Source organism: Pseudoliparis swirei, chromosome 11, assembly GCF_029220125.1.
Source record: "Pseudoliparis swirei isolate HS2019 ecotype Mariana Trench chromosome 11, NWPU_hadal_v1, whole genome shotgun sequence".
Lineage (NCBI taxonomy): Eukaryota > Metazoa > Chordata > Actinopteri > Perciformes > Liparidae > Pseudoliparis > Pseudoliparis swirei.
Window position 1 is genome coordinate 18,247,417 of NC_079398.1, and position 19,951 is coordinate 18,267,367.

The 19,951-nt window shown below is 45.1% G+C and overlaps 1 protein-coding gene across 3 annotated transcripts in view; it reads right to left on the reverse strand.

The window, feature by feature from the left end:
* Positions 1-1,849: 1,849 nt before the first annotated feature.
* slc25a21 (solute carrier family 25 member 21) overlaps positions 1,850-19,951 on the reverse strand; it is a 92,748-nt gene continuing 74,646 nt past the window's right edge. For all 3 annotated transcript variants that reach the window (XM_056426839.1, XM_056426840.1, XM_056426841.1), the window contains 7 exons: positions 11,331-11,397; positions 11,154-11,213; positions 6,526-6,633; positions 6,280-6,444; positions 4,643-4,824; positions 3,475-3,527; positions 1,850-2,866 (listed from right to left, as the gene is read on the reverse strand). In XM_056426839.1, the coding sequence (XP_056282814.1) occupies positions 2,805-2,866; positions 3,475-3,527; positions 4,643-4,824; positions 6,280-6,444; positions 6,526-6,633; positions 11,154-11,213; positions 11,331-11,397 (697 nt within the window). In that variant the 3' untranslated portion in view covers positions 1,850-2,804. The remainder of the gene's footprint in view (positions 2,867-3,474; positions 3,528-4,642; positions 4,825-6,279; positions 6,445-6,525; positions 6,634-11,153; positions 11,214-11,330; positions 11,398-19,951) is intronic.

Here is a 19,951-nt window from a genome sequence, read left to right on the forward strand (position 1 = left end):
CTCGCCTGCTCCTCGTTTACATGAGGCTCCGACAGCGGCGTGTCCTCGTGTCTCTGCAGCGTCAACACGCAGCCTGATTTGACTTGGAAAGCACGCCGTCCGCAGGCAGCGGTCACGGCCCGTTGCTCAGGGGGATCGTGGTGTTTCTTTGACCGTACACGTGAACCACAGCACAGGGAACCCGGGGGAGGGAGGGGGGGGGGGCACGAGGCCACGCCCCCCCCTTGTTTTTCATTTTCTCCATCAGCTGCACAGCACATGATGGTCGACTTGAGGGGCAGAAAAATGTCGTTACATTGTTGTTGTTGTTGTTTCTCCTTCTCTGTATAGCTCAGCCTGCCCACACACACACACACACACACATGTGCGCGCGCACATACACACACACAGAGACATACACACACACATACACACAAAGACAGAGACACACACACACTCACACACACTCAGAGACACACACACACACAAACACAATAAGGCATAACAAAGCTTTTCCTTTAAGCTCCCTAACCGAGTACAGCCACCCTCCTCCTCCTCCTCCTCCTCCATCATCATTAAAATGCGGTCGTCTTAATTGACGGCAGTTTATTTAAAAAAATAAAGAAAACATAGCAGCAGCGTGTTTTCTAGACGGGAGGAGCAGCTCCTCCAAAATTCTTCATAATCGTCGTAGCTCTGGTAGTCGGTCTGCTCTGCAGGAGGCGGAGGGGGAAATAGAGGAGGGGGGGGGCCACGTGTTTATAATTAATGAAGCCGAGTGTGACTCCCCGTGTCACGTGGTTATCTTCACTTCTCTGAGCAGAGCGAACACTGTTTTCTCAAGAGCCTTAAAACAGCAACGTCGGGCACCCAGGTGAAGACACACAGAACACGGGGCGGTCGAACACGTCTGGTTCCGTGTCCTCTGGCATGTGCACACGGAACTCCCCGAAATCACCGCTGCTCACTGGAGTGTGTGTGTGGCGCCCATTTTTAAACGTCTATATTAATCATTAATCACACTAATTGCCGGTCTTAGTGGAGACGTTGAGGAGGACATGTGGGCCGCAAGAGGAGGAGGAAGATTTACGATGAGCAGGGAATTCAGGCGAAGAGGCCCGTTGCTATGGCGACCGGCGTTACACGCTGTCAAGTCTGAAACACACACACATGCATTCGGCACTCCATTACAGAGAGGGACAGGTTAAGCGCTAACAATTGCATCAGTCTGCGAGAAGCAGTTGCTAGTCCATCACAGCGAGCCCCCCCCCCATCTTCCAACCCAAAAAACAGGAGCCGCTCCATTTTTTTTGGCAGAGAGAGAAACTCCCACATTAATGACGGTTGTCAAACGGCGACGTGGCTCAACGTAAGCTGCTGCCAGATGAGGTCGAGATGAGTCTCACACACACACACACACACACACACACACACACACACACACACACACACACACACACACACACACACACACACACACACACACACACACACACACACACACACACACACACACACACAGAGAGAGAGAGAGAGAGACATTACCCCCGAAGGCTGTCCAACAGGTGTGTGTGTGTGTGTGTCTGTTTGCATATTTGCGTAAGAGATAGAATGGCAAAAGGGGGAATGTGTGCAGTAACTCCTCCCCCCCCCCCCACACACACACACACACACCATTCCTGCAGCCACATTTGCATTTCTTGAGCTTGTTGTTTTAGCACTAAAGCTACTGAGGCTAATGCAGCCGACAGCCCTCAGGCTACTAAGTGCTCTGATGGGGGGGGGGGGGTGATAAGATAAGGTGGGGGGTAAGGTGGTACACGACTGTATCGAGCTGAAAACACACAACAACAACAACACAATGCTCGGCCTGAGTTGAATATGGCTTGGTTTATTTTATTTGGTCACCGATACACATGGAGATAAAAGTAAAATAAGAGGTTACATAAAGATATCAGTCATGCAAAAGAATATTTATGGTTTAAAAATACTAATTCTACAATAGGCCAGAACGATAATCGGTGCGTGGATGAAATTCTTCTATCAGTAAAGGCACTATTGAGACTGTTTGGTTAGTTTAAAATATAGAGTGTACGGCTCAGTGCTGTGGGTTAAGACACACACACACATACACACACACACACACACACACACACACAAACTGTGTGTGTGTGTCGCCGACTTTAAATGTGTAATAACAGTAATATATCTCGTTATTATTCATATTGGATGATCCATGAGACCCATCCATGTGTGTTAGTTACATCACTCACACTCTCTCACACACACACACACACACGCGCAATATAATCATTGCGTAACCCAGAACTTCATTCCATCCTCGGCGTTTCTTAATTTGTTTTTCATCATGAGCCCCGGAAAAAAAGTTGGCCCTAAATATTTGCTCACGATAACATCATAAACATTGTTATTAGTTCATATTCATCATAAACATTGTTCTTAGTTCATATTCATCATAAACATTGTTCTTAGTTCATATTCATCATAAACATTGTTCTTAGTTCATATTCATCGAGGATGTTTTGGGCCCCCACTTCATAACCGCTGAGAGGAAAACAGAATGTATGAATCCCTGTGAAATAAAACCTGAAATGTTATTTTTTTGGAATAAAATCCAAAAAACTGAGTTCAAGTAAAACGCTGTCAGTCCTAACAGGAAGATGATTGAGAAGAAAGCTTTTCAGGGTTTCTCATTTTTTAAAGTACTTCAAATATTGCAGCTGTTTCCTCCCATGAAGATGTTTACTGAGTCGGGGACTCGGTGTCGGTGTCGAGGTTTTCCTTTCATTATTTGTTGGTTGTGGTTACCAGTTTATCCGAAGCCACCCGGACACGTATTCATACACCAGCAGCATCACGGCTCCACCTGTGAGGAGAGAGAGCCAATAGGAACGGAGCTTTAGTGTCATGTGATGTGTGGTTCTGGCTCACGATGTTTACGTTTAAAGGCTACAGAAACAACTTAAAACATATATTTATATATTGTGTGTACAAAATAAAAGAGGAACACACACTGAGACACACACACACACACAGAGACACACAGGGACACAGGCGCACACACACACACACACACACACACACACAGAGACATAGGCGCACACACAGACACACAGAGACACACACAGACACACACTTACAGACACACACACACACACACAGACAAACAGACACACATACATACACTTACAGACACACACACTCTATATAATCTAGAGTATAGAATAATATGTCTGAGATGTTTCATTGGAAAGTGCTGGTACTCGTTTAATTTAACACCAGACGTGTTTTGGGAAGCGCTGTCTGGATTAATCATTTGAGACTTCCCAGATATATTTATATATATATATATATTTATATTTCAGTTATTTCAACCAATCTCAATATTATTCAAACATGTTCATCTGCCGTAGCGTGGAACCAGTGACTATGAGGACGCTTCAAACCCCAGAATAAAGAGCTCTTTCTTGTTACCTGGGCCCAGCCTCATGATCTTGGGCACCAGCCCCTTGTAGAGAGCCAAGTACCTGAAGACACAATACAGGGAGTTAATCACACACACACACACACACACACACACACACACACACACACACACACACACACACACACACACACACACACACACACACACACACACACACACACACACACACACACACACACACACACACACACACACACCTGTTGAACCTCAACATAATACAGCTTTCATAGGTTTATACCTTCAGTGTGGGTAGTTGCATGTGTGTACAGGCCAAAGTGTGGTGTTATTGTCTGTCTGTCTGTGTGTCTCTGTGTGTGTGTGTCTGTCTGTCTGTCTGTCTGTGTGTCTCTGTGTGTGTGTGTCTGTGTGTCTGTGTGTCTGTCTGTCTGTCTGTCTGTCTGTCTGTCATCCTGTCGTCAGGTACATATTTGGGCTCTAACGCTCCTTAATGCATTCAAGCTGATCGGTAGCCGCCGGCCTCCGCCGCTCTGGCCCCGCCCCCCCCGCCCCCCCGCCACTGATGGCGTTAATAAGGCTCGACCCACTTCCTCCCGGCTCTGTGTCTGATTGGATTGACCCGCGGAGCGCCGCGCGGCTTGTTAGGGTCTGCTTAACGACGTCTCCCATAGGGACCACTAATTAGCCGGGACTGTGTTGTGTTAGAGGGCGGGGGGGGGGGAGGCTGGATGTGGCAGAAAAGGGGGCACCCTCCAACGCGCCCCCTGCGATGACGGCGTTTCTTCCAGCCCGCCCCCCCCCCCCCCCCCCCCTCATTCGTCCACTAACTACAAACATCTCGCTGTGTAGCGGAACGGAGGTAAAGTGGAAAGCCCCGGGGGCGAGAGCTAGAATAACACAACACGCCTCCATTTGGAGCCGGCCATCTCCGAGGCTCAAAAATACGTTACGGGGGGGGGGGGGGGAACGCGGCCCTGAATGCAACGTCCGCCGCTTTAGGGTTTTCCAATTGCATCGAACTCCTCACACACTCCTCCGAGGAAACTCTCACCGCACGTTCGAACCCGCCGCTGCAGCTGCTGCGTCCGTCGTTTTCTGACAGCTTCGGGTTTTTTTTTATGGCGCACGACCAACTATCAAGCAGACAAAGTGCCTCATTAATTCTTCCCCCCCCCCCCCCCCCCCCCCGGTTCGTACCCTTCCTCCCGGTACACCAGCGCCATGGACTGGAAGCAGGTGCGGTACTTGATCTCCCCGGCGACGGGCTGCGGCCCCTGGATGCGGCTCTTGGCCACGTCGAAGGGGATGTTCACGCAGGAGGAGATGGTGCCCGACACCAGGCCGATGGCGAACTTCCTCATGAACTCCAGGGTCGGGTCCTGAGGGGGGGGGGGGCGGGGGAAGAATGAAAGAAAAAAAATCCATTAAATACCCATCACCCTAAATATAAGAAGAGCATAGAACATACAGCAATAAAGACAAAGTGGTGTCATGGAGTCTTTATGTGGATGTTGGCTAAAGTGTGCGCGAAGGGGGGGCAATGCTGGCAGGAAAGCCCTGATCATTTTATGGTAGCGGGAGAAGGGGGGAGGGGAAGAGATTAGTGCTTCCTGACTGCATTCTGATTGGCTGAGCAGAAGCACATGTTCTTTTGTGTGTGTGTGTGGGGGGGGGGGGGGGTTATAAACAGGGACCGGGAGGCATATGGGGACAATTTGTGTAATTGGGCTGTGACTCGGCACAGGGGTATTACTGTACCAGAGGAGCCCAGACTGCAGAGAGAGCTCTGACAGCTAATTGGCCGGGATATTTTTTACAAATGACAGCAGCCTCTCTCGTGGTCCGGGGCCCTGGACACCCTGAGAGTCGAGGTAAATCAACAGCTAATCCCACTTCTTCTTCTTTTTTTTAAAAGTGAGGATGTGGGGAAAGGGGGTAACCCCCCCCCCCCCCAGCCTTAAGTACACCCATCAACCCACTTCCTAACAGCCCCTGAGCAAACACCTCCTCGCTACATTCGACTGGTGAATGACGGCAGTGTGCTTATCCCTCCTCCTCCTCCTCCTCCTCCTCCTCCTCTCAGACATTCAAATCGAGATACGAGGAGCTCGGCCCCGGCTTTAAAATTTGACTGCGGACACGTTTGAGTTGCGAGCTCGTTGCTCATGTTGCCGAATAAATGTGGGCTCGGCCAGTCGGCTTCCATCGCCGTGGACAACGCCTATTACGAACTATCCATACTGTCATGTAACTCTGGAATGCTTCTTTCTGGTCACATGACATCTATTGCTTCTGATCATCCTATGTTGCTCTCCTGAAGGTTTCTTCCCTTTTAAAAAATTATTTTGGGGAGTTTTTCCTGACCCGATGTGAGGTCAAAGGTCGGGGATGTCGTATGTGTAAAAGCTTGCTGAGGCAAATTTGTAATTTGTGATATCGGGCTACAGACAGGACGACTTGCTCCTCTGTGTAAGCGTCGCTGGGATATATATATTTTAAAATCCAGCAGTAACCGTCTCTACAGCCGTCGCCTGTTTCCAATTAGTCCACCGGAGTTGATCTGACGCTCCGGTACGGCCGTATGGCAACGATTCCCGTTAAACAAAATCAACTCTTGTTTGGGCCGCCGGATGCGTAACCTGAAACTTTGAGGATGTTATGACCATGATGGAAATGGACGAGGTATAAGCGGAGCCTGATCTCACAAGCTCCTCTCTTGATTGTTGCTTCCTCCGAAACTAATCACACTATCAAACACTTGCGGTCCCCCCCCCCTCCCCCATAAATGTCTGTCAACGGCCCTGGAGGTCGGGAAGGGGGGGGGGTTCCGTTACCGGGCTGGAGGGAATGGCGTCCTTGACGTTGAAGTAGAAGCCGAAGTAGATCATGTTGAAGACCCCGTGGCGTCCCAGTGTGGACGTCAGCCCTTTGTTCAGGCCGCGCGCCCCGAAGCCGTCAGAGTTGATGATGAGCCTCGCCTGGGCGAACGAAGAGGGTTGCTGCGGAGCGAGAGAGAGAGAGAAAGACGCGTCACATGACAGCGGGAAAACACCGCGAGAGAAACGTGTGTTCCATCGAACCTTGGTGAAGGAGTCTCTGTTGGCCTGCAGGCTGACCTTCACCACCTCGAACGGATTGACCACGACGGCCTCCGTCAGGCCCGCGCCGAGGCCCGCGACGGACAGCGCCTGGAGGGGGAGAGGAGGGAGGGGGTGGGGAGGGGGACATTTAGAGCAGTGGCTCTGAACCCTAGTGGAGGTTCTGAACCCTGCACGCTTCGTCATTGGAAAAATAAAATGTGATTTCTTCAGAACGTAGGTATATATTTTATTCGTGCACAACATCACCGTGTTCACAAAAACACAATGAATATTTACTGCGAGTCAACGGGACGTTTGCCGTTCCCTTTCAGATACAAGTTCAGAAATGCACCACTTCACCTCGGCGAGTGCCGCTCTTGTAGAATTTTTTTACAAGTGACAAAAAGGCCCAACATTGGTAGTGTGAACTGGGCGGTACTGTGTGTGTCGTGACCCCTGACGAACCCCTGAGAGTGACTCGCCGAACCCCCGAGAAAGACTCGCTATACCCCCGAGAGTGACTCGCCATACCCCTGAGAAAGACTCGCCATACCCCCGCGGGTGACTCGAAGAACCCCCAAGAGGGACTAGCTGAACCCCTTAGAGGGACGAGCTGAACCCCTTAGAGGGACTAGCTGAACCCCTTAGAGGGACGAGCTGAACCCTTTAGAGGGACTAGCTGAACCCCTTAGAGGGACGAGCTGAACCCCTTAGAGGGACTAGCTGAACCCCTTAGAGGGACTAGCTGAACCCCTTAGAGGGACTAGCTGAACCCCTTAGAGAGACAAGCTGAACCCTTTAGAGGGACTAGCTGAACCCCTTAGAGGGACTAGCTGAACCCCTTAGAGGGACTAGCTGAACCCCTTAGAGGGACTAGCTGAACCCCTTAGAGGGACTAGCTGAACCCTTTAGAGGGACTAGCTGAACCCCTTAGAGGGACGAGCTGAACCCCTTAGAGGGACTAGCTGAACCCCTTAGAGGGACGAGCTGAACCCCTTAGAGGGACTAGCTGAACCCCTTAGAGGGACTAGCTGAACCCCTTAGAGGGACGAGCTGAACCCCTTAGAGGGACTAGCTGAACCCCTTAGAGGGACGAGCTGAACCCCTTAGAGGGACGAGCTGAACCCCTTAGAGGGACGAGCTGAACCCCTGGTTAACCCAGGTTAAGAACCACTGATTTAGAGAGAGACAATGTGCAGATAATAATTCGCAGAGTAGACGAACTGAGGGAAGTCGTCTGTCAGTGCGTTTACATGATGGTATCATTCTAATCTTGCTTTAGTCGGACTATGCTATCTTTTGGGGGATCTGCTGTTATCCCAATATACATGGCAGTGAGTAATTCGAATCATTGGCCGAAAGCATGTCATATCCGATACGATAGGCGACGCTGTTTTCATTACAACTCGTGGTGATACAGCCATTTCCGCTTGACCTCTTCACCACCACCAACAACAACCAACAACAACAACATCAACATAAGCATAAATTCTGTCTGCTCTTCGGTCCAGACATGTGTGGTGGCTCTTGTGTTCTCCAGAGCGTTGTTTGTTTGTTTTCTGCCGGCCAGGCTCCCGGCAGTGACAATTTATCGTCTCGTTCGACTTCCGGGTCACGACATGGGAGGGAGGGAGGGAGGAGGGATCTCAAGCATGCGCAAAAATGCAAAGTCCAGTTCCTAATCCAATTCACCGTTACATGCCGCGATAGTCGAATTATCAACCGGATCGGATCGAGTTATCCAGGGGTGTTAATCGGATCGTAGTCGGACCGCACATAGTCGAACAAAGGTGTTTACATGAAACGGATCATTCGATTTCAGTCCGACTAAGCCAGTTATTCGAATGCATGTAAACACGGTCACTGAACACGAGCTTGACGGTGAATCGTAGTGTTCAGAAACTTGCCCCGCCCCCCCTTCCCTCCTCCTCCCCCGACGCTCGACGACGTCGTCATTATTGTTTGACGACACCTGCGATTCTTATCATTTGTCAAAATGTCAGGTGTCAGACAGACAGGAGAGAGAGAGGAAGGTGAAGTGAAGGTAGAGAAGAAGAAAAAAGAAAAAAAGGAATGTGAGCCGTTTAAGATTTATCATTTCAAACAGGAAAAAAAACACACAATAATAAAGTTATTTTTTAAGGATAACCAAAGCACTTTATTTCGTCCACTACATGCACATGTGTGTGTTATTACACATGTATATAACCTTGACATGTGATTAGGAGCGGAGGTTGCGACACTGCATGTATTTGCATGAAGGCAGAGTATGTGTGTGTGTGTGTGTGTGTGTGTGTGTGTGTGTAATGCGTAATGGGAACACGTCAAGAACGTGTCTAGAGCTCATTACTCTTCCAGCCTCTTTATCCTGCTGTCAGGGCTCCGGGACCCATCCTCTCAGACATGTTTACACAGCCAGCCGCCACGCATTTTAATTCCTTATTTGTATTATTACTGCGCGTGTCCTCATTAATCAGAGTGAAGGCATTCAGCTGGGCCACGCTGAATAGCAGGGAGGGAGGGAAAGAGGGTGGGAGGTAGAGAGAGAGAACCAATCCTTAATTCACTCGCACTCATGATTGTATGTGAATACAGTACTTGATACGTGAGGGCCTCTGTGTGTGTGTGTGGAAGGGGGGGGGTACTTGAGGAAGAGGAGGATGAAGAGATAGAGAAGGAGGAGGACGGAGGAGTGATGGATGGGACAGGTAAACATTTCTCCACCAATAGCTGTGAAAACAAGGCGAGGAAGGGCGTCCCTCCTCGTTGAGTTACAGGTGAGCCATCCGTCACGACTGACAGTGGGCTGCCAGTGTGTGTGTGTGTGTGTGTGTGTGTGTGTGGTGACCGCACCCCTGTCTCGCTCTGACTCGGTGTAACAGGAACCAGATTGGTGGAGAGGTGGATGAAGCAACTTGTGGATTCGCGGCCCGAGGCGTAAACCATGTTCCAGAATCAACAACCGCTGCACACACACACACACACACACACACACACACACACACACACACACACACACACACACACACACACACACACACACACACACACACACACACACACACACACACACACACACACACACACACACACACGGCTGTTTATTAGGACTGGGTCATAATTTACATTATTTTGGCTTCACTCCAATTCGGACTTGAGGTTTAAGTGACGGATATATGTATATGTACAGTATGTATATATATATATATATATATATATAAATGTATATGTATGTATATATATGCACATGTGTATATATACACATATATATATATATATATATATATGTATACATACACACACACACAAATATACTTTCAACAGGAAGTTAAATTGAGTTTGAAATAAAAAGTGAGTGCTGAGTACATAGAAAAGAGAATTAACTAAATAAATAATGCTAATGTCAATGACAGAAATAGAAGGAAATACCCAAAATGTTAATATACATACACACAGACAAGAGCGTGAAAAAAAAAATGCTTTCTGAAATATCCTCGGCGTATACGAGGAACACAGAAACACAAACACGTCACGTTTAACCGTCACGCCAAAAATCAATAGACGCTCTCACTAAACTTTTGAATCAGTTTATTATTCCCTCAGAGACAAAGATGGCCGCCATGTTGGATGTCAGTAATCCCGTCTCCAGAGGAGTGATTGACAGCCTCGGATTATCGTCGACATAATCCAACACAGAAAGAAAGGTTTCTAATCCCCTTCCTACAATGAAATGTAAAACAGGACTTTTTCCTATAAAAATACTGGATTTTTGCATCGAATTAGCTCAATTTACCATTTAAAGTGCTGATCCAATTTCACTATCATCCGCAAAAACATGTACATTACGAATATTGATGGACATGCCGACGTTATCGATATCATATAGATTAAAACCGGCAGACACCGCGTGGATTAAACCAGATTTTAACCTTCAACTCTGTAATGATTTATTTTGTAAAGCCGCCAGTCCCAATGCCTTTGCAGAAAGTGTAAAGTGGACTCCGGCTCACACGGTGGAGGCTCAGCAACATGTGGTCATTAGCACCGCCCCCATCAGCTGATCCTAAATGACACACTTCATAAAGTCCAACATCTAAGTGAAGCGAGAACTTTCAGGTTTCTATTTAAAAAGTGAGAAAAAAGGAGAAAAAAAACACCCGGTTCCTTTTGTTCACCTGACATTTGAACGTATATTTCGATGTTTTGGTTTGTGCCTCAAACCCGACGCCCGTGTTGTTTCAGGCACTTTTCACTCCTCACTTCTTAAGAGATCACCTTCTGTTCTGCCAGAAAAGCCAATTTGTTTTTTATATATGTCAAATGTGATCGAAACCATCTGAGAAAACACGGCGAAAGTTTTCTTATTAAGCCAGAAATAATAGAAATAGTACGTTACGGTCATCAGGTAAAGACAGGAATGTAAAAAAAAAGAAAGTACATTCTCCAAGACCACTCGTGCGTTGCGTGTATTCTGTACATGAAACAGGACAGAACACCCCACCAGATTAACACAAACTCATTATTCTTGGCATTTTATCATAGAAATGTAGATTTCTTGACACATGGGGCCCCGAGGGGGCCCGTGTTTACTTTTCAGGTGAGGGTGTATTCAGTGTGTGTGAACTCACCAGACCGGGAGACAGAGGGGTCAGGTTCAGCACCTTCTTGTATTGCTCAAAGGTGAAGAACTGCAGAGGGAGGATAAACAAAGCTGTTAAAGAATATTCATAAACTGACATGTGAGCACACACACACACACACACCTGCACACACACACACACACACACACACATCTTCTTCCTCACCTTCACTGCTCTCTTCGGGGTCTCCGCCACAATCGGAGGGAGGATCCCTTTGTAGAAGCCGACGATGCTGTAGAGAGAGAGAGGAAGTCCTCATCCTCCAGGGTTCGACATTTATATTCATCCATTCACAAGTTTATCATTAATTCATCACTTCAGACATTTTTTTGTGTGCAAAATTTGAACGAAGATTTGCTGCTTTTCTTTGTCTCACGTGATAGTAAACTGAATATTGTGAAGCTCCGGCCATTTGAAGACAATTAATATGAGAATAAACAGATAATTGATTGTGAAAGAAATAGTTATTAGTTGCAATCCTAAAGTAGTGATGTCAAAGTCTTTACTGTCACTTCTTCCCTTGGTGCGTTTCTCTCGTCCAACATAAAGTGTACTGTAGTAATAATAATAATAATAACAACCAAGAACATTTAGACAACATATACATTAAGAACTATAAAAAAGTGATGTCATTTAGAAAGTATAGGCTTCACGCAAATCTCATTTACATTAGACCATTATTTATTTTTATTTCTTATTTCTGGCTGTATTCATTTTGTTTTTCAAGGCCGTCGTTGATTTTCCGTTCATATCTGTGAGATGTTTAAAAATCAATCCGCTCTTGTGAAATCCATCAATTCTCTTTTAAGGTCCTTTGTTTGGCACTTTTGTCCATTCGTGTGACGATAAGCTTCGTAGTTCTATTTATTGTACTTGTGTATTTTATTCTTTTTAATGTTTTGTACTATCTGGGCCACAGGTGTCAAACACAAGGCCCGCGGGCCGAATCCGGCCCAGCACGTCATTTGATGTGGCCCCTGACGGCTTGAAAGACATCTTTTCTTAGAAGAAATTTCTGAAAAATTTCCTATCCTATATTTGAAAGTTTCAAATGAATTGGATTCATGTGATAATATTAGATATATGTTCTTATGTATAATATTTCTACACTCAAATAAACAATAATCACATGCAAAGAGTGATTTAACAATATGTTGGGAGTACTTTATACAGAGTTTCAGGTGCAACCGGCCCTTTAAGAGGCGGCCATGATGCTGATGTGGCTCACGGTGGAAATAAATTGGACACCCCTGATCTGGACCTTGAGTCTGAAATAGATGTTTGATTGATTGATTGATTGATAACATTATTAACGAGTCTTTTCTAGTTCATATACACTTGAACCTAACGATGATGCAACGACGTCCCCTGCTAGTGACATCCATGCAGAGACTCTACACGTCTATTTATTCAGGTGTTCTTTATGTTCTTCATGAATAGAGTCCAACGACAACAGTGACAAGGCGACCCTGTCGATGCTCTCGTCTCTCTACGGGCGGCAGGATTAATGCCGACGTCGGCGAAATGGCAACAGGGAGAGCGCGTCGCTGCCGCTTGGCAACGCGACGAGCCAAAGATTCAAACCCACAAACCCTGGAAACAAGTTCCCCAAAGAGTCTGCGGAGGAAATGATTTGAAAGAGGTTTTTATTTCGGCCTTTGATCCTCCGGATGCTTCAGAAGCCGGTGTAGCCGTGTAGAACTTTACTCAATCCGGTAGTTACGTCCGGGCCGTGATTTAAAGCGCACTTTGGAAGCCAAAGAAAAATAATAAAATGACACAGTGAGTTATGCGTATGGAGATGTATGCCTACATTTCTACATCGTAAGCAGTATATTTACAGTGGCGCACACGGTCGGTCCGGTTAGATAGTTACACGCTTGTTAGAAAAACACACGGAAACGCAAAATGGACGTGAATTCATGTCGCTCTACAAACGGCAATATTTTTAAACCATGTATTTTCATACATAAATCACAAGAACATAACCAAAGGTTGTAATTTCCCTCCCTTCTAAAAAGGTTTCGCCTCCCCCCAAAAAGTCACCCCAGACCAGTCTTTCACGTTTTGGTGTTTTCTGTTGTAGTTTTCTTTTGCAGCGAGAGCAGAACGAATGTTTCGTATACATTGAGCAGTGCCACACACACACACACCTCCATATAGTGAAAACATACAGGTGCCATACATCATTCGCTCGAGCTCTCGTGTGATGTCAGACGAGCTGTCAATCAAAAAACTAAATCCTCTCGTCGGCCCCCACCTAGCTGCGATATTTGGCAACAGTCACGCGGCTCCGCTCCGAGGCGCCTCGAGAGGCATTAGCCGTTGTGTGTGGATTACAAACTGTCGCTGGGAGCAGCAGACTGCTTTCTCATTCCTCGATGTTGTTTTAAGGGGTTAGCCTCGTCCAGAGAGACCGGCGGAACCGGTCCAAATATTCAAAACCCGGACCAAGAAATCACAACGACTTCTGACGCGTTGGAGCCGCCGCGATCGCTCGGAATCGGACGAAAGTAAATACGAGACATTCTTGGCTTGATACGTAAAAAAAAATTCTGGACGTTTGATGACATCACCGTGTTGCGACGCCAGTCCACACGGATTCTTTTCGAGCCGGTCCACTTGTGGTCTTCGTTCTAGAACGTGACGTTTGTGTACTCGGTCGACTCCAGATGGAGATTTATTTTCCTCCCTCTCATTATGCACCAGCTCGATTTAGTAGATGTTCCAATACGCTTGGGAGTCATCTTATTTTAAAACCCTGGTTTGAAAGGTTATATGTTGAACTATAAATGGTGCCTTAAAGAACCATTTTAAAGATTCTTTGAGACACCTTTATAGGTTCTTTGAAGAACTATTTAAGGAAATGGTTCTTCTATGGCATCACTCTGAAGAACCATTTTCAGTTCCAGGTGGCACCTTCATGGTTCTGTGGGACAGCTTCTTCAGTCAGGCCATCAGGCTGCTGAACAAGGACTGAGACCCTCATTAACACTACACACCAGAACATATTCTGTGAATATCTATGGTCATGGTGTATATTTTATTACATTGTTTATATATTATATATATATATATATTATATATATATATATATATATATATAGTCTCAAAAAGTGTATATTTTATATTATTATATTGTATATATATATATATGTATATTCTTATTACACTTATATATATATATATATAATACTTTCTAATTTTGTGTGTGATTTTTGTATAGTTTATCTTCATTTATTTTTTTTTAGTCTACACTTGCTCTGGGTTTTTTTTGTCATAAGATTTCACGAACCCGATTATTGTTGTATAAAGGGATGTGAATAAAAAAAAAAAACTTGTGTGTACTAACAATTCAATTCAATTCAGTTTATTTGTATAGCCCAATTTCACAAATTACAAATTTGTCTCGAGTGCTTTACAATCTGTACACAGACATCCCTGCCCCAAAACCTCACATCGGACCAGGAAAACTCCCAAATAACCCTTCAGGGGGAAAAAAAGGGAAGAAACCTTCAGGAGAGCAACAGAGGAGGATCCCTCTCCAGGATGGACAGATGCAATAGATGTCATGTGACCAGAAGGACAGATTTAGAGTTAAAATACATTCAATTAATGTGACAGAGTGTATGAATAGTTCATAGTAGGCATATTCCACGATGGAGACCTCCACGATCCATCAGGCATATGGTGGTAGAGAGGCGGAGTGGACGGAGTCTCAACAGTGGGCGGAGTCTCAACAGTGGGCGGAGTCTCAACAGGACAGTGGCGTAGTCAGGAGGAGGAATTCCACGACCCAGACCTCGATGATCCATCAGGCAGATAGGATCTATGCCGTCTCATAGGGTCCGATGACCCCATGAGACGTGAAGTCAAAAGGACTCCGGGGAGAAAGCAGAGTTAGTAACGTGTGATTGAGAGATGAAAATTCATCCCTAAGGAGAAAAAAGAGGAGATAGGTACTCAGTGCATCCTAAACGTCCCCCGGCAGCTATAAGCCTATAGCAGCATATCAAGGGGCTGGACCAGGTGAACCTGATTCAGCCCTAACTATAAGCTCTGTCAAAGAGGAAGGTCTTAAGTCTGCTCTTAAACGAGGTGACTGTGTCTGCCTCCCGGACTGAAGGTGGAAGCTGGTTCCATAAAATAGGAGCTTGATAACTAAAGGCTCTGGCTCCCATTCTACTTTTTAAGACTCTAAGAACTACAAGTAGTCCCGCATTTAGTGAGCGTAGCTCTAGTGGGGCAATATGGTACTACAAGCTCCTTAAGATATGATGGAGCATCACCAATCAAGGCTTTGTACGTTAAGAGAATAATTTTAAAAGTGATTCTTGATTTTACTGGGAGCCAGTGCAGAGCAGCTAGTGCAGGAGTGATGTGATCTCTTTTCTTAGTTTTAGTGAGAACACGAGCTGCAGCATTCTGGATCAACTGGAGGGACCTAAGAGACTTATTAGAGCAGCCTGATAATAAGGAGTTGCAGTAATCCAGTCTCAAGTAACGAACGCGTGAACCAATTTTTCTGCATCTTTTTGAGCCAAGATGTGCCTGATTTTTGAAATATTACGTAGATGAAAGAATGCAGTCCTTGAGATTTGCTTTACGTGGGAGTTAAAGGACAAGTCCCGATCAAAGATAACGCCAAGCTTCTTTACAGTGGTGTTGGATGCCAGGGCAATGCCGTCTACAGAAACCACATCACCAGATAATTGATCTCTGAGGTGCTCAGGGCCGAGTAAAATTACTTCAGTTTTGTCTGAGTTTAACATCAAGAAGTTGCAGGTCATCCATGTTTTTATGTCTTTAAGACATGCTTGAATTTTACCGAGTTGGTTGCTCTCCTCTGGTTTTATCGATATAGTTGAGTATCATCTGCATAACAATGAAAGTTTATGGAGTGTTTCCTGATAATATTGCCCAAAGGAAGCATGTATAAGGTAAATAAAATTGGTCCAAGCACAGAACCTTGTGGAACTCCGTGATTAACGTTGGTGGTTATCGAGGCGTCATCGTTTACAAATACAAACTGAGATCGATCTGATAAATAGGATTTAAACCAACTTAGTGCCGTGCCTGAAATGCCAATCGACTGCTCCAGTATCTGTAACAGGATGTCATGGTCAATGGTGTCGAATGCAGCACTAAGGTCTAACAAGACCAGGACAGAGAGGAGTCCTTTATCTGCTGCCATTAAGAGGTCATTTGTAATTTTCACCAGTGCTGTCTCGGTGCTGTGGTGTTTTCTAAATCCTGATTGAAACTTCTCAAATAAACTATTATGATGTAGAAAGTCGCACAACTGATTTGCGACCACTTTCTCAAGGATCTTGGAGAGGAAAGGGAGGTTAGAGATCGGTCTGTAGTTAGCCAACACCTCTGGATCCAGAGTGGGCTTCTTCAGGAGAGGTTTAATAACAGCCACTTTGAAGGAGTGTGGTACGTGGCCTGTTAGCAGAGACACATTGATAATATCTAATAGAGAGCTGCCAATTAAAGGCAGAACATCTTTCAGCAGCCTCGTCGGGATGGGGTCCAAGAGACAGGTAGACGTGTTCGAAGTAGAAACCGTTGACGATAATTGGTCACGGTTGATGGGAGAAAAGCCATCCAAATATACACTAGGGCAAACAAGTATTGATATAGAGATCTGTGTTGTCCAAGCAGCTCATATTCCCAGTGTTGTTCTGAAACTATTTTTTTTTAAAAACACAATCAATTATTTCACTGTAGATGTGCTGCTTCTCTCCATAAATAAAATACGAAACACATTGTCCTGCTATTGTGAATAAATGCTCACTGGAGCAGATAAATATAGTAACAAATACTTCAAATACTATAAATGAAAGACCCCTCTATTAAAAAATGTCAATAAATACAACGGTCTTGACTGAGGCTCGGAGCAAATAAAATACAGAATATCAACCGGCCTCATCCTTTAATAAGGATTGATAGAATACAATATTTATATAAATGTTTATTATTTTAATAAAACTGTGTAAATGAACATATACAGGACTGTCTCAGAAAATTAGAATATTGTGATGAAGTTCTTTATTTTCTGCAATGCAATTAAAAAAACAAAAATGTCATGCATTCTGGATTCATTACAAATCAACTGAAATATTGCAAGCCTTTTATTCTTTTAATATTGCTGATTATGGCTTACAGCTTAAGAAAACTCAAATATCCTATCTCTAAATATTAGAATATCATGAAAAAGTATACTAGTAGGGTATTAAACAAATCACTTGAATTGTCTAATTAACTCGAAACACCTGCAAGGGTTTCCTGAGCCTTGACAAACACTCAGCTGTTATAAATCTTTTTTTTTACTTGGTCTGAGGAAATATTAAAATTTTATGAGATAGGATTTTAGAGTTTTCTTAAGCTGTAAGCCATAATCAGCAATATTAAAAGAATAAAAGGCTTGCAATATTTCAGTTGATTTGTAATGAATCCAGAATGCATGACATTTTTGTTTTTTTAATTGCATTACAGAAAATAAAGAACTTTATCACAATATTCTAATTTTCTGAGACAGTCCTGTATGAATATAACACATTTCCATGACCATTAAACTTTTGGGATTACATTTTTTTTTTCCACAGAGTTTTCCAGGCCTGGAAATAATCATTAAAACAATTCCATGACTTTTCCACGTTTTCCATGACCGTATGAACCCTGCATCGAACCATTTTAAAACGGTAGGATGCTTGCAGGAGAGAGAGAGAGAGAGTTCATATTGACACTGAACACATCTCTGTGGACAAAGAGGACGAGGACTTGTGTTGGTTGTTGTGGCAACAACGTCCTCCACAACACGGACGATTCTTAGTCGATTAGGTCCACGTGTAGATACGGCGCACCTTTCCTCTACATTAAAAACCCAGAGGACAACAACAACAACAACAACGGGCAAACTATGCACGGCGGTGGCGGTGGAGCCGCCTTTTTATCCCAAAACAGCAGCGCACACCACAACTGGTCATTAAAACTGAGGCAACACGCGGTACAATAACAACGTTGAGGGAGGGGGGGGGAGGATTACAGGCCCACAGAGAAAATAGAATAATAAATAATCTCCTTTGCATCGTTTGCGTAAACAAGTTATTTCAGTGGCAGACGGAGAAGACCCTTTCCTCTGCTCTCTTTGCCCATGCAAATGGAGACTGTGGCCACAGGTTTCCCGGGGTGTGGTCAGAGCCCCGGGGTGGGGGGGGGGGGGAGGGAAGCCACCAGGTGATAAAGAAGGAGTGAAATTTGTTACAGAACAAATAAGGGCCCTCCGGTGAGTGGCCGTCATTTGAATCCTCATTTGATTTCCATTGTAAAGTACAACTAAGTCCTAAACAAATGGCCTCCTGACACACGCCGAGGGAAGAGGGATGTGTCGTGTGTGTGTGTGTGTGTGTGTGTGTTTGTATACACTTTGTGTGTCCGATTTGTCTTTAATTTTCATAAACCTTTCCTTTCCTTTTTTTTTTTTTTAAACAGCCCACATCCGCTTGGAGAGGAGCGTACGGCGCGCACCGCATCCATGACATGAACAAAAAGGTTCCCCGACTCCTTAACAGCCGAAATGGGTGAAAGCGTCAAATGAAACGCATCGTTTCACGTCGGCAGACGTACGCTCATGTTCGTAGGGAAATATGAGCGGCCGCCTGGAAACATTTCAACATGGACACAAACCGGCGCGCTTCATCTGCAAATATTGTTTTCTTTCCCAGAGTCTCGTGTGACAATACAGCAGGACCAGCATCCGCACAACACGTAGACGTTATTACACAAATACACATGAATTCACATCTAAAGTGAGCAGGTAAAAGGTACCAAAATATATATATTAATATAAATATATATGGGCTATTTATAGACAGGGTAATTTCATTTTTTAAAGAAGATTCCTTCCCTGCTATGAAATAATGAAGTTACATTCATTGCTTTGGTTACCATAATGTTCGATCTATTAATGGACATTTAAGAAAATACCTTATAAGGAGTTAATAAGTGTATAACTTTGGGCCAAAAGTACATTTTTACAAACGAGATTCTGTATTTGAATGATTTGAAGTGAGAACATATTGTGAAAATAAAAAGTTTTTACATATTGAGAGTTACAAGAGAGGATCGACAAACGGTTAGCTTAGCATAAAGACTGGATATGGAGGAAAACTGCTTTTGATTCCCTCCAGATGGAAAAACATGTCACACGCGTGTGCTCACGGAGGAGAGGAGCGAGCGGCAACACAGCGACCCGCGAGCCGGGGAGCAGAATAGTTCACGGCGACACACCACGAGCACGAGCACAGCGACGGGAGTCCACGCCACATTCTCCAGATTAAATGCTAAATTATATATTTTTTAAAACCACCATGAACCCTTTTTGTTTGTTTGGTCAAAAGATGTATATTCTGTTTCTGCATGTATAAACCATCGTGTTCCGTCCTGAAAGATGGCGTCACACTCGTGCACATTCCCATGTTGAATCACAGCGCCGGAGCAGAGCGCTCGGGTTTCCTCCCTCCGTCACCTCGGAGAGAGAGGGAGGGAGGGAAAGCAAGAGAGAGAGAGGGGGGGGGGGGGCGCGGGGTGCTGGCATTACCCCGTCCTGCCACAAGCTGACTGGGGAGAAATGTTTATTTTTATTAATAATTCAAAACAGTGGGGCCGGCGGCTATTTGTATAAATTATATCTAAGCGGTTCTGGCCGGAGGTTTAATCCACGACGAGCTGCCGGGACTCGTTTACCGCTGGTGATAAGTGGTCGACGAGGAAGTGGATCT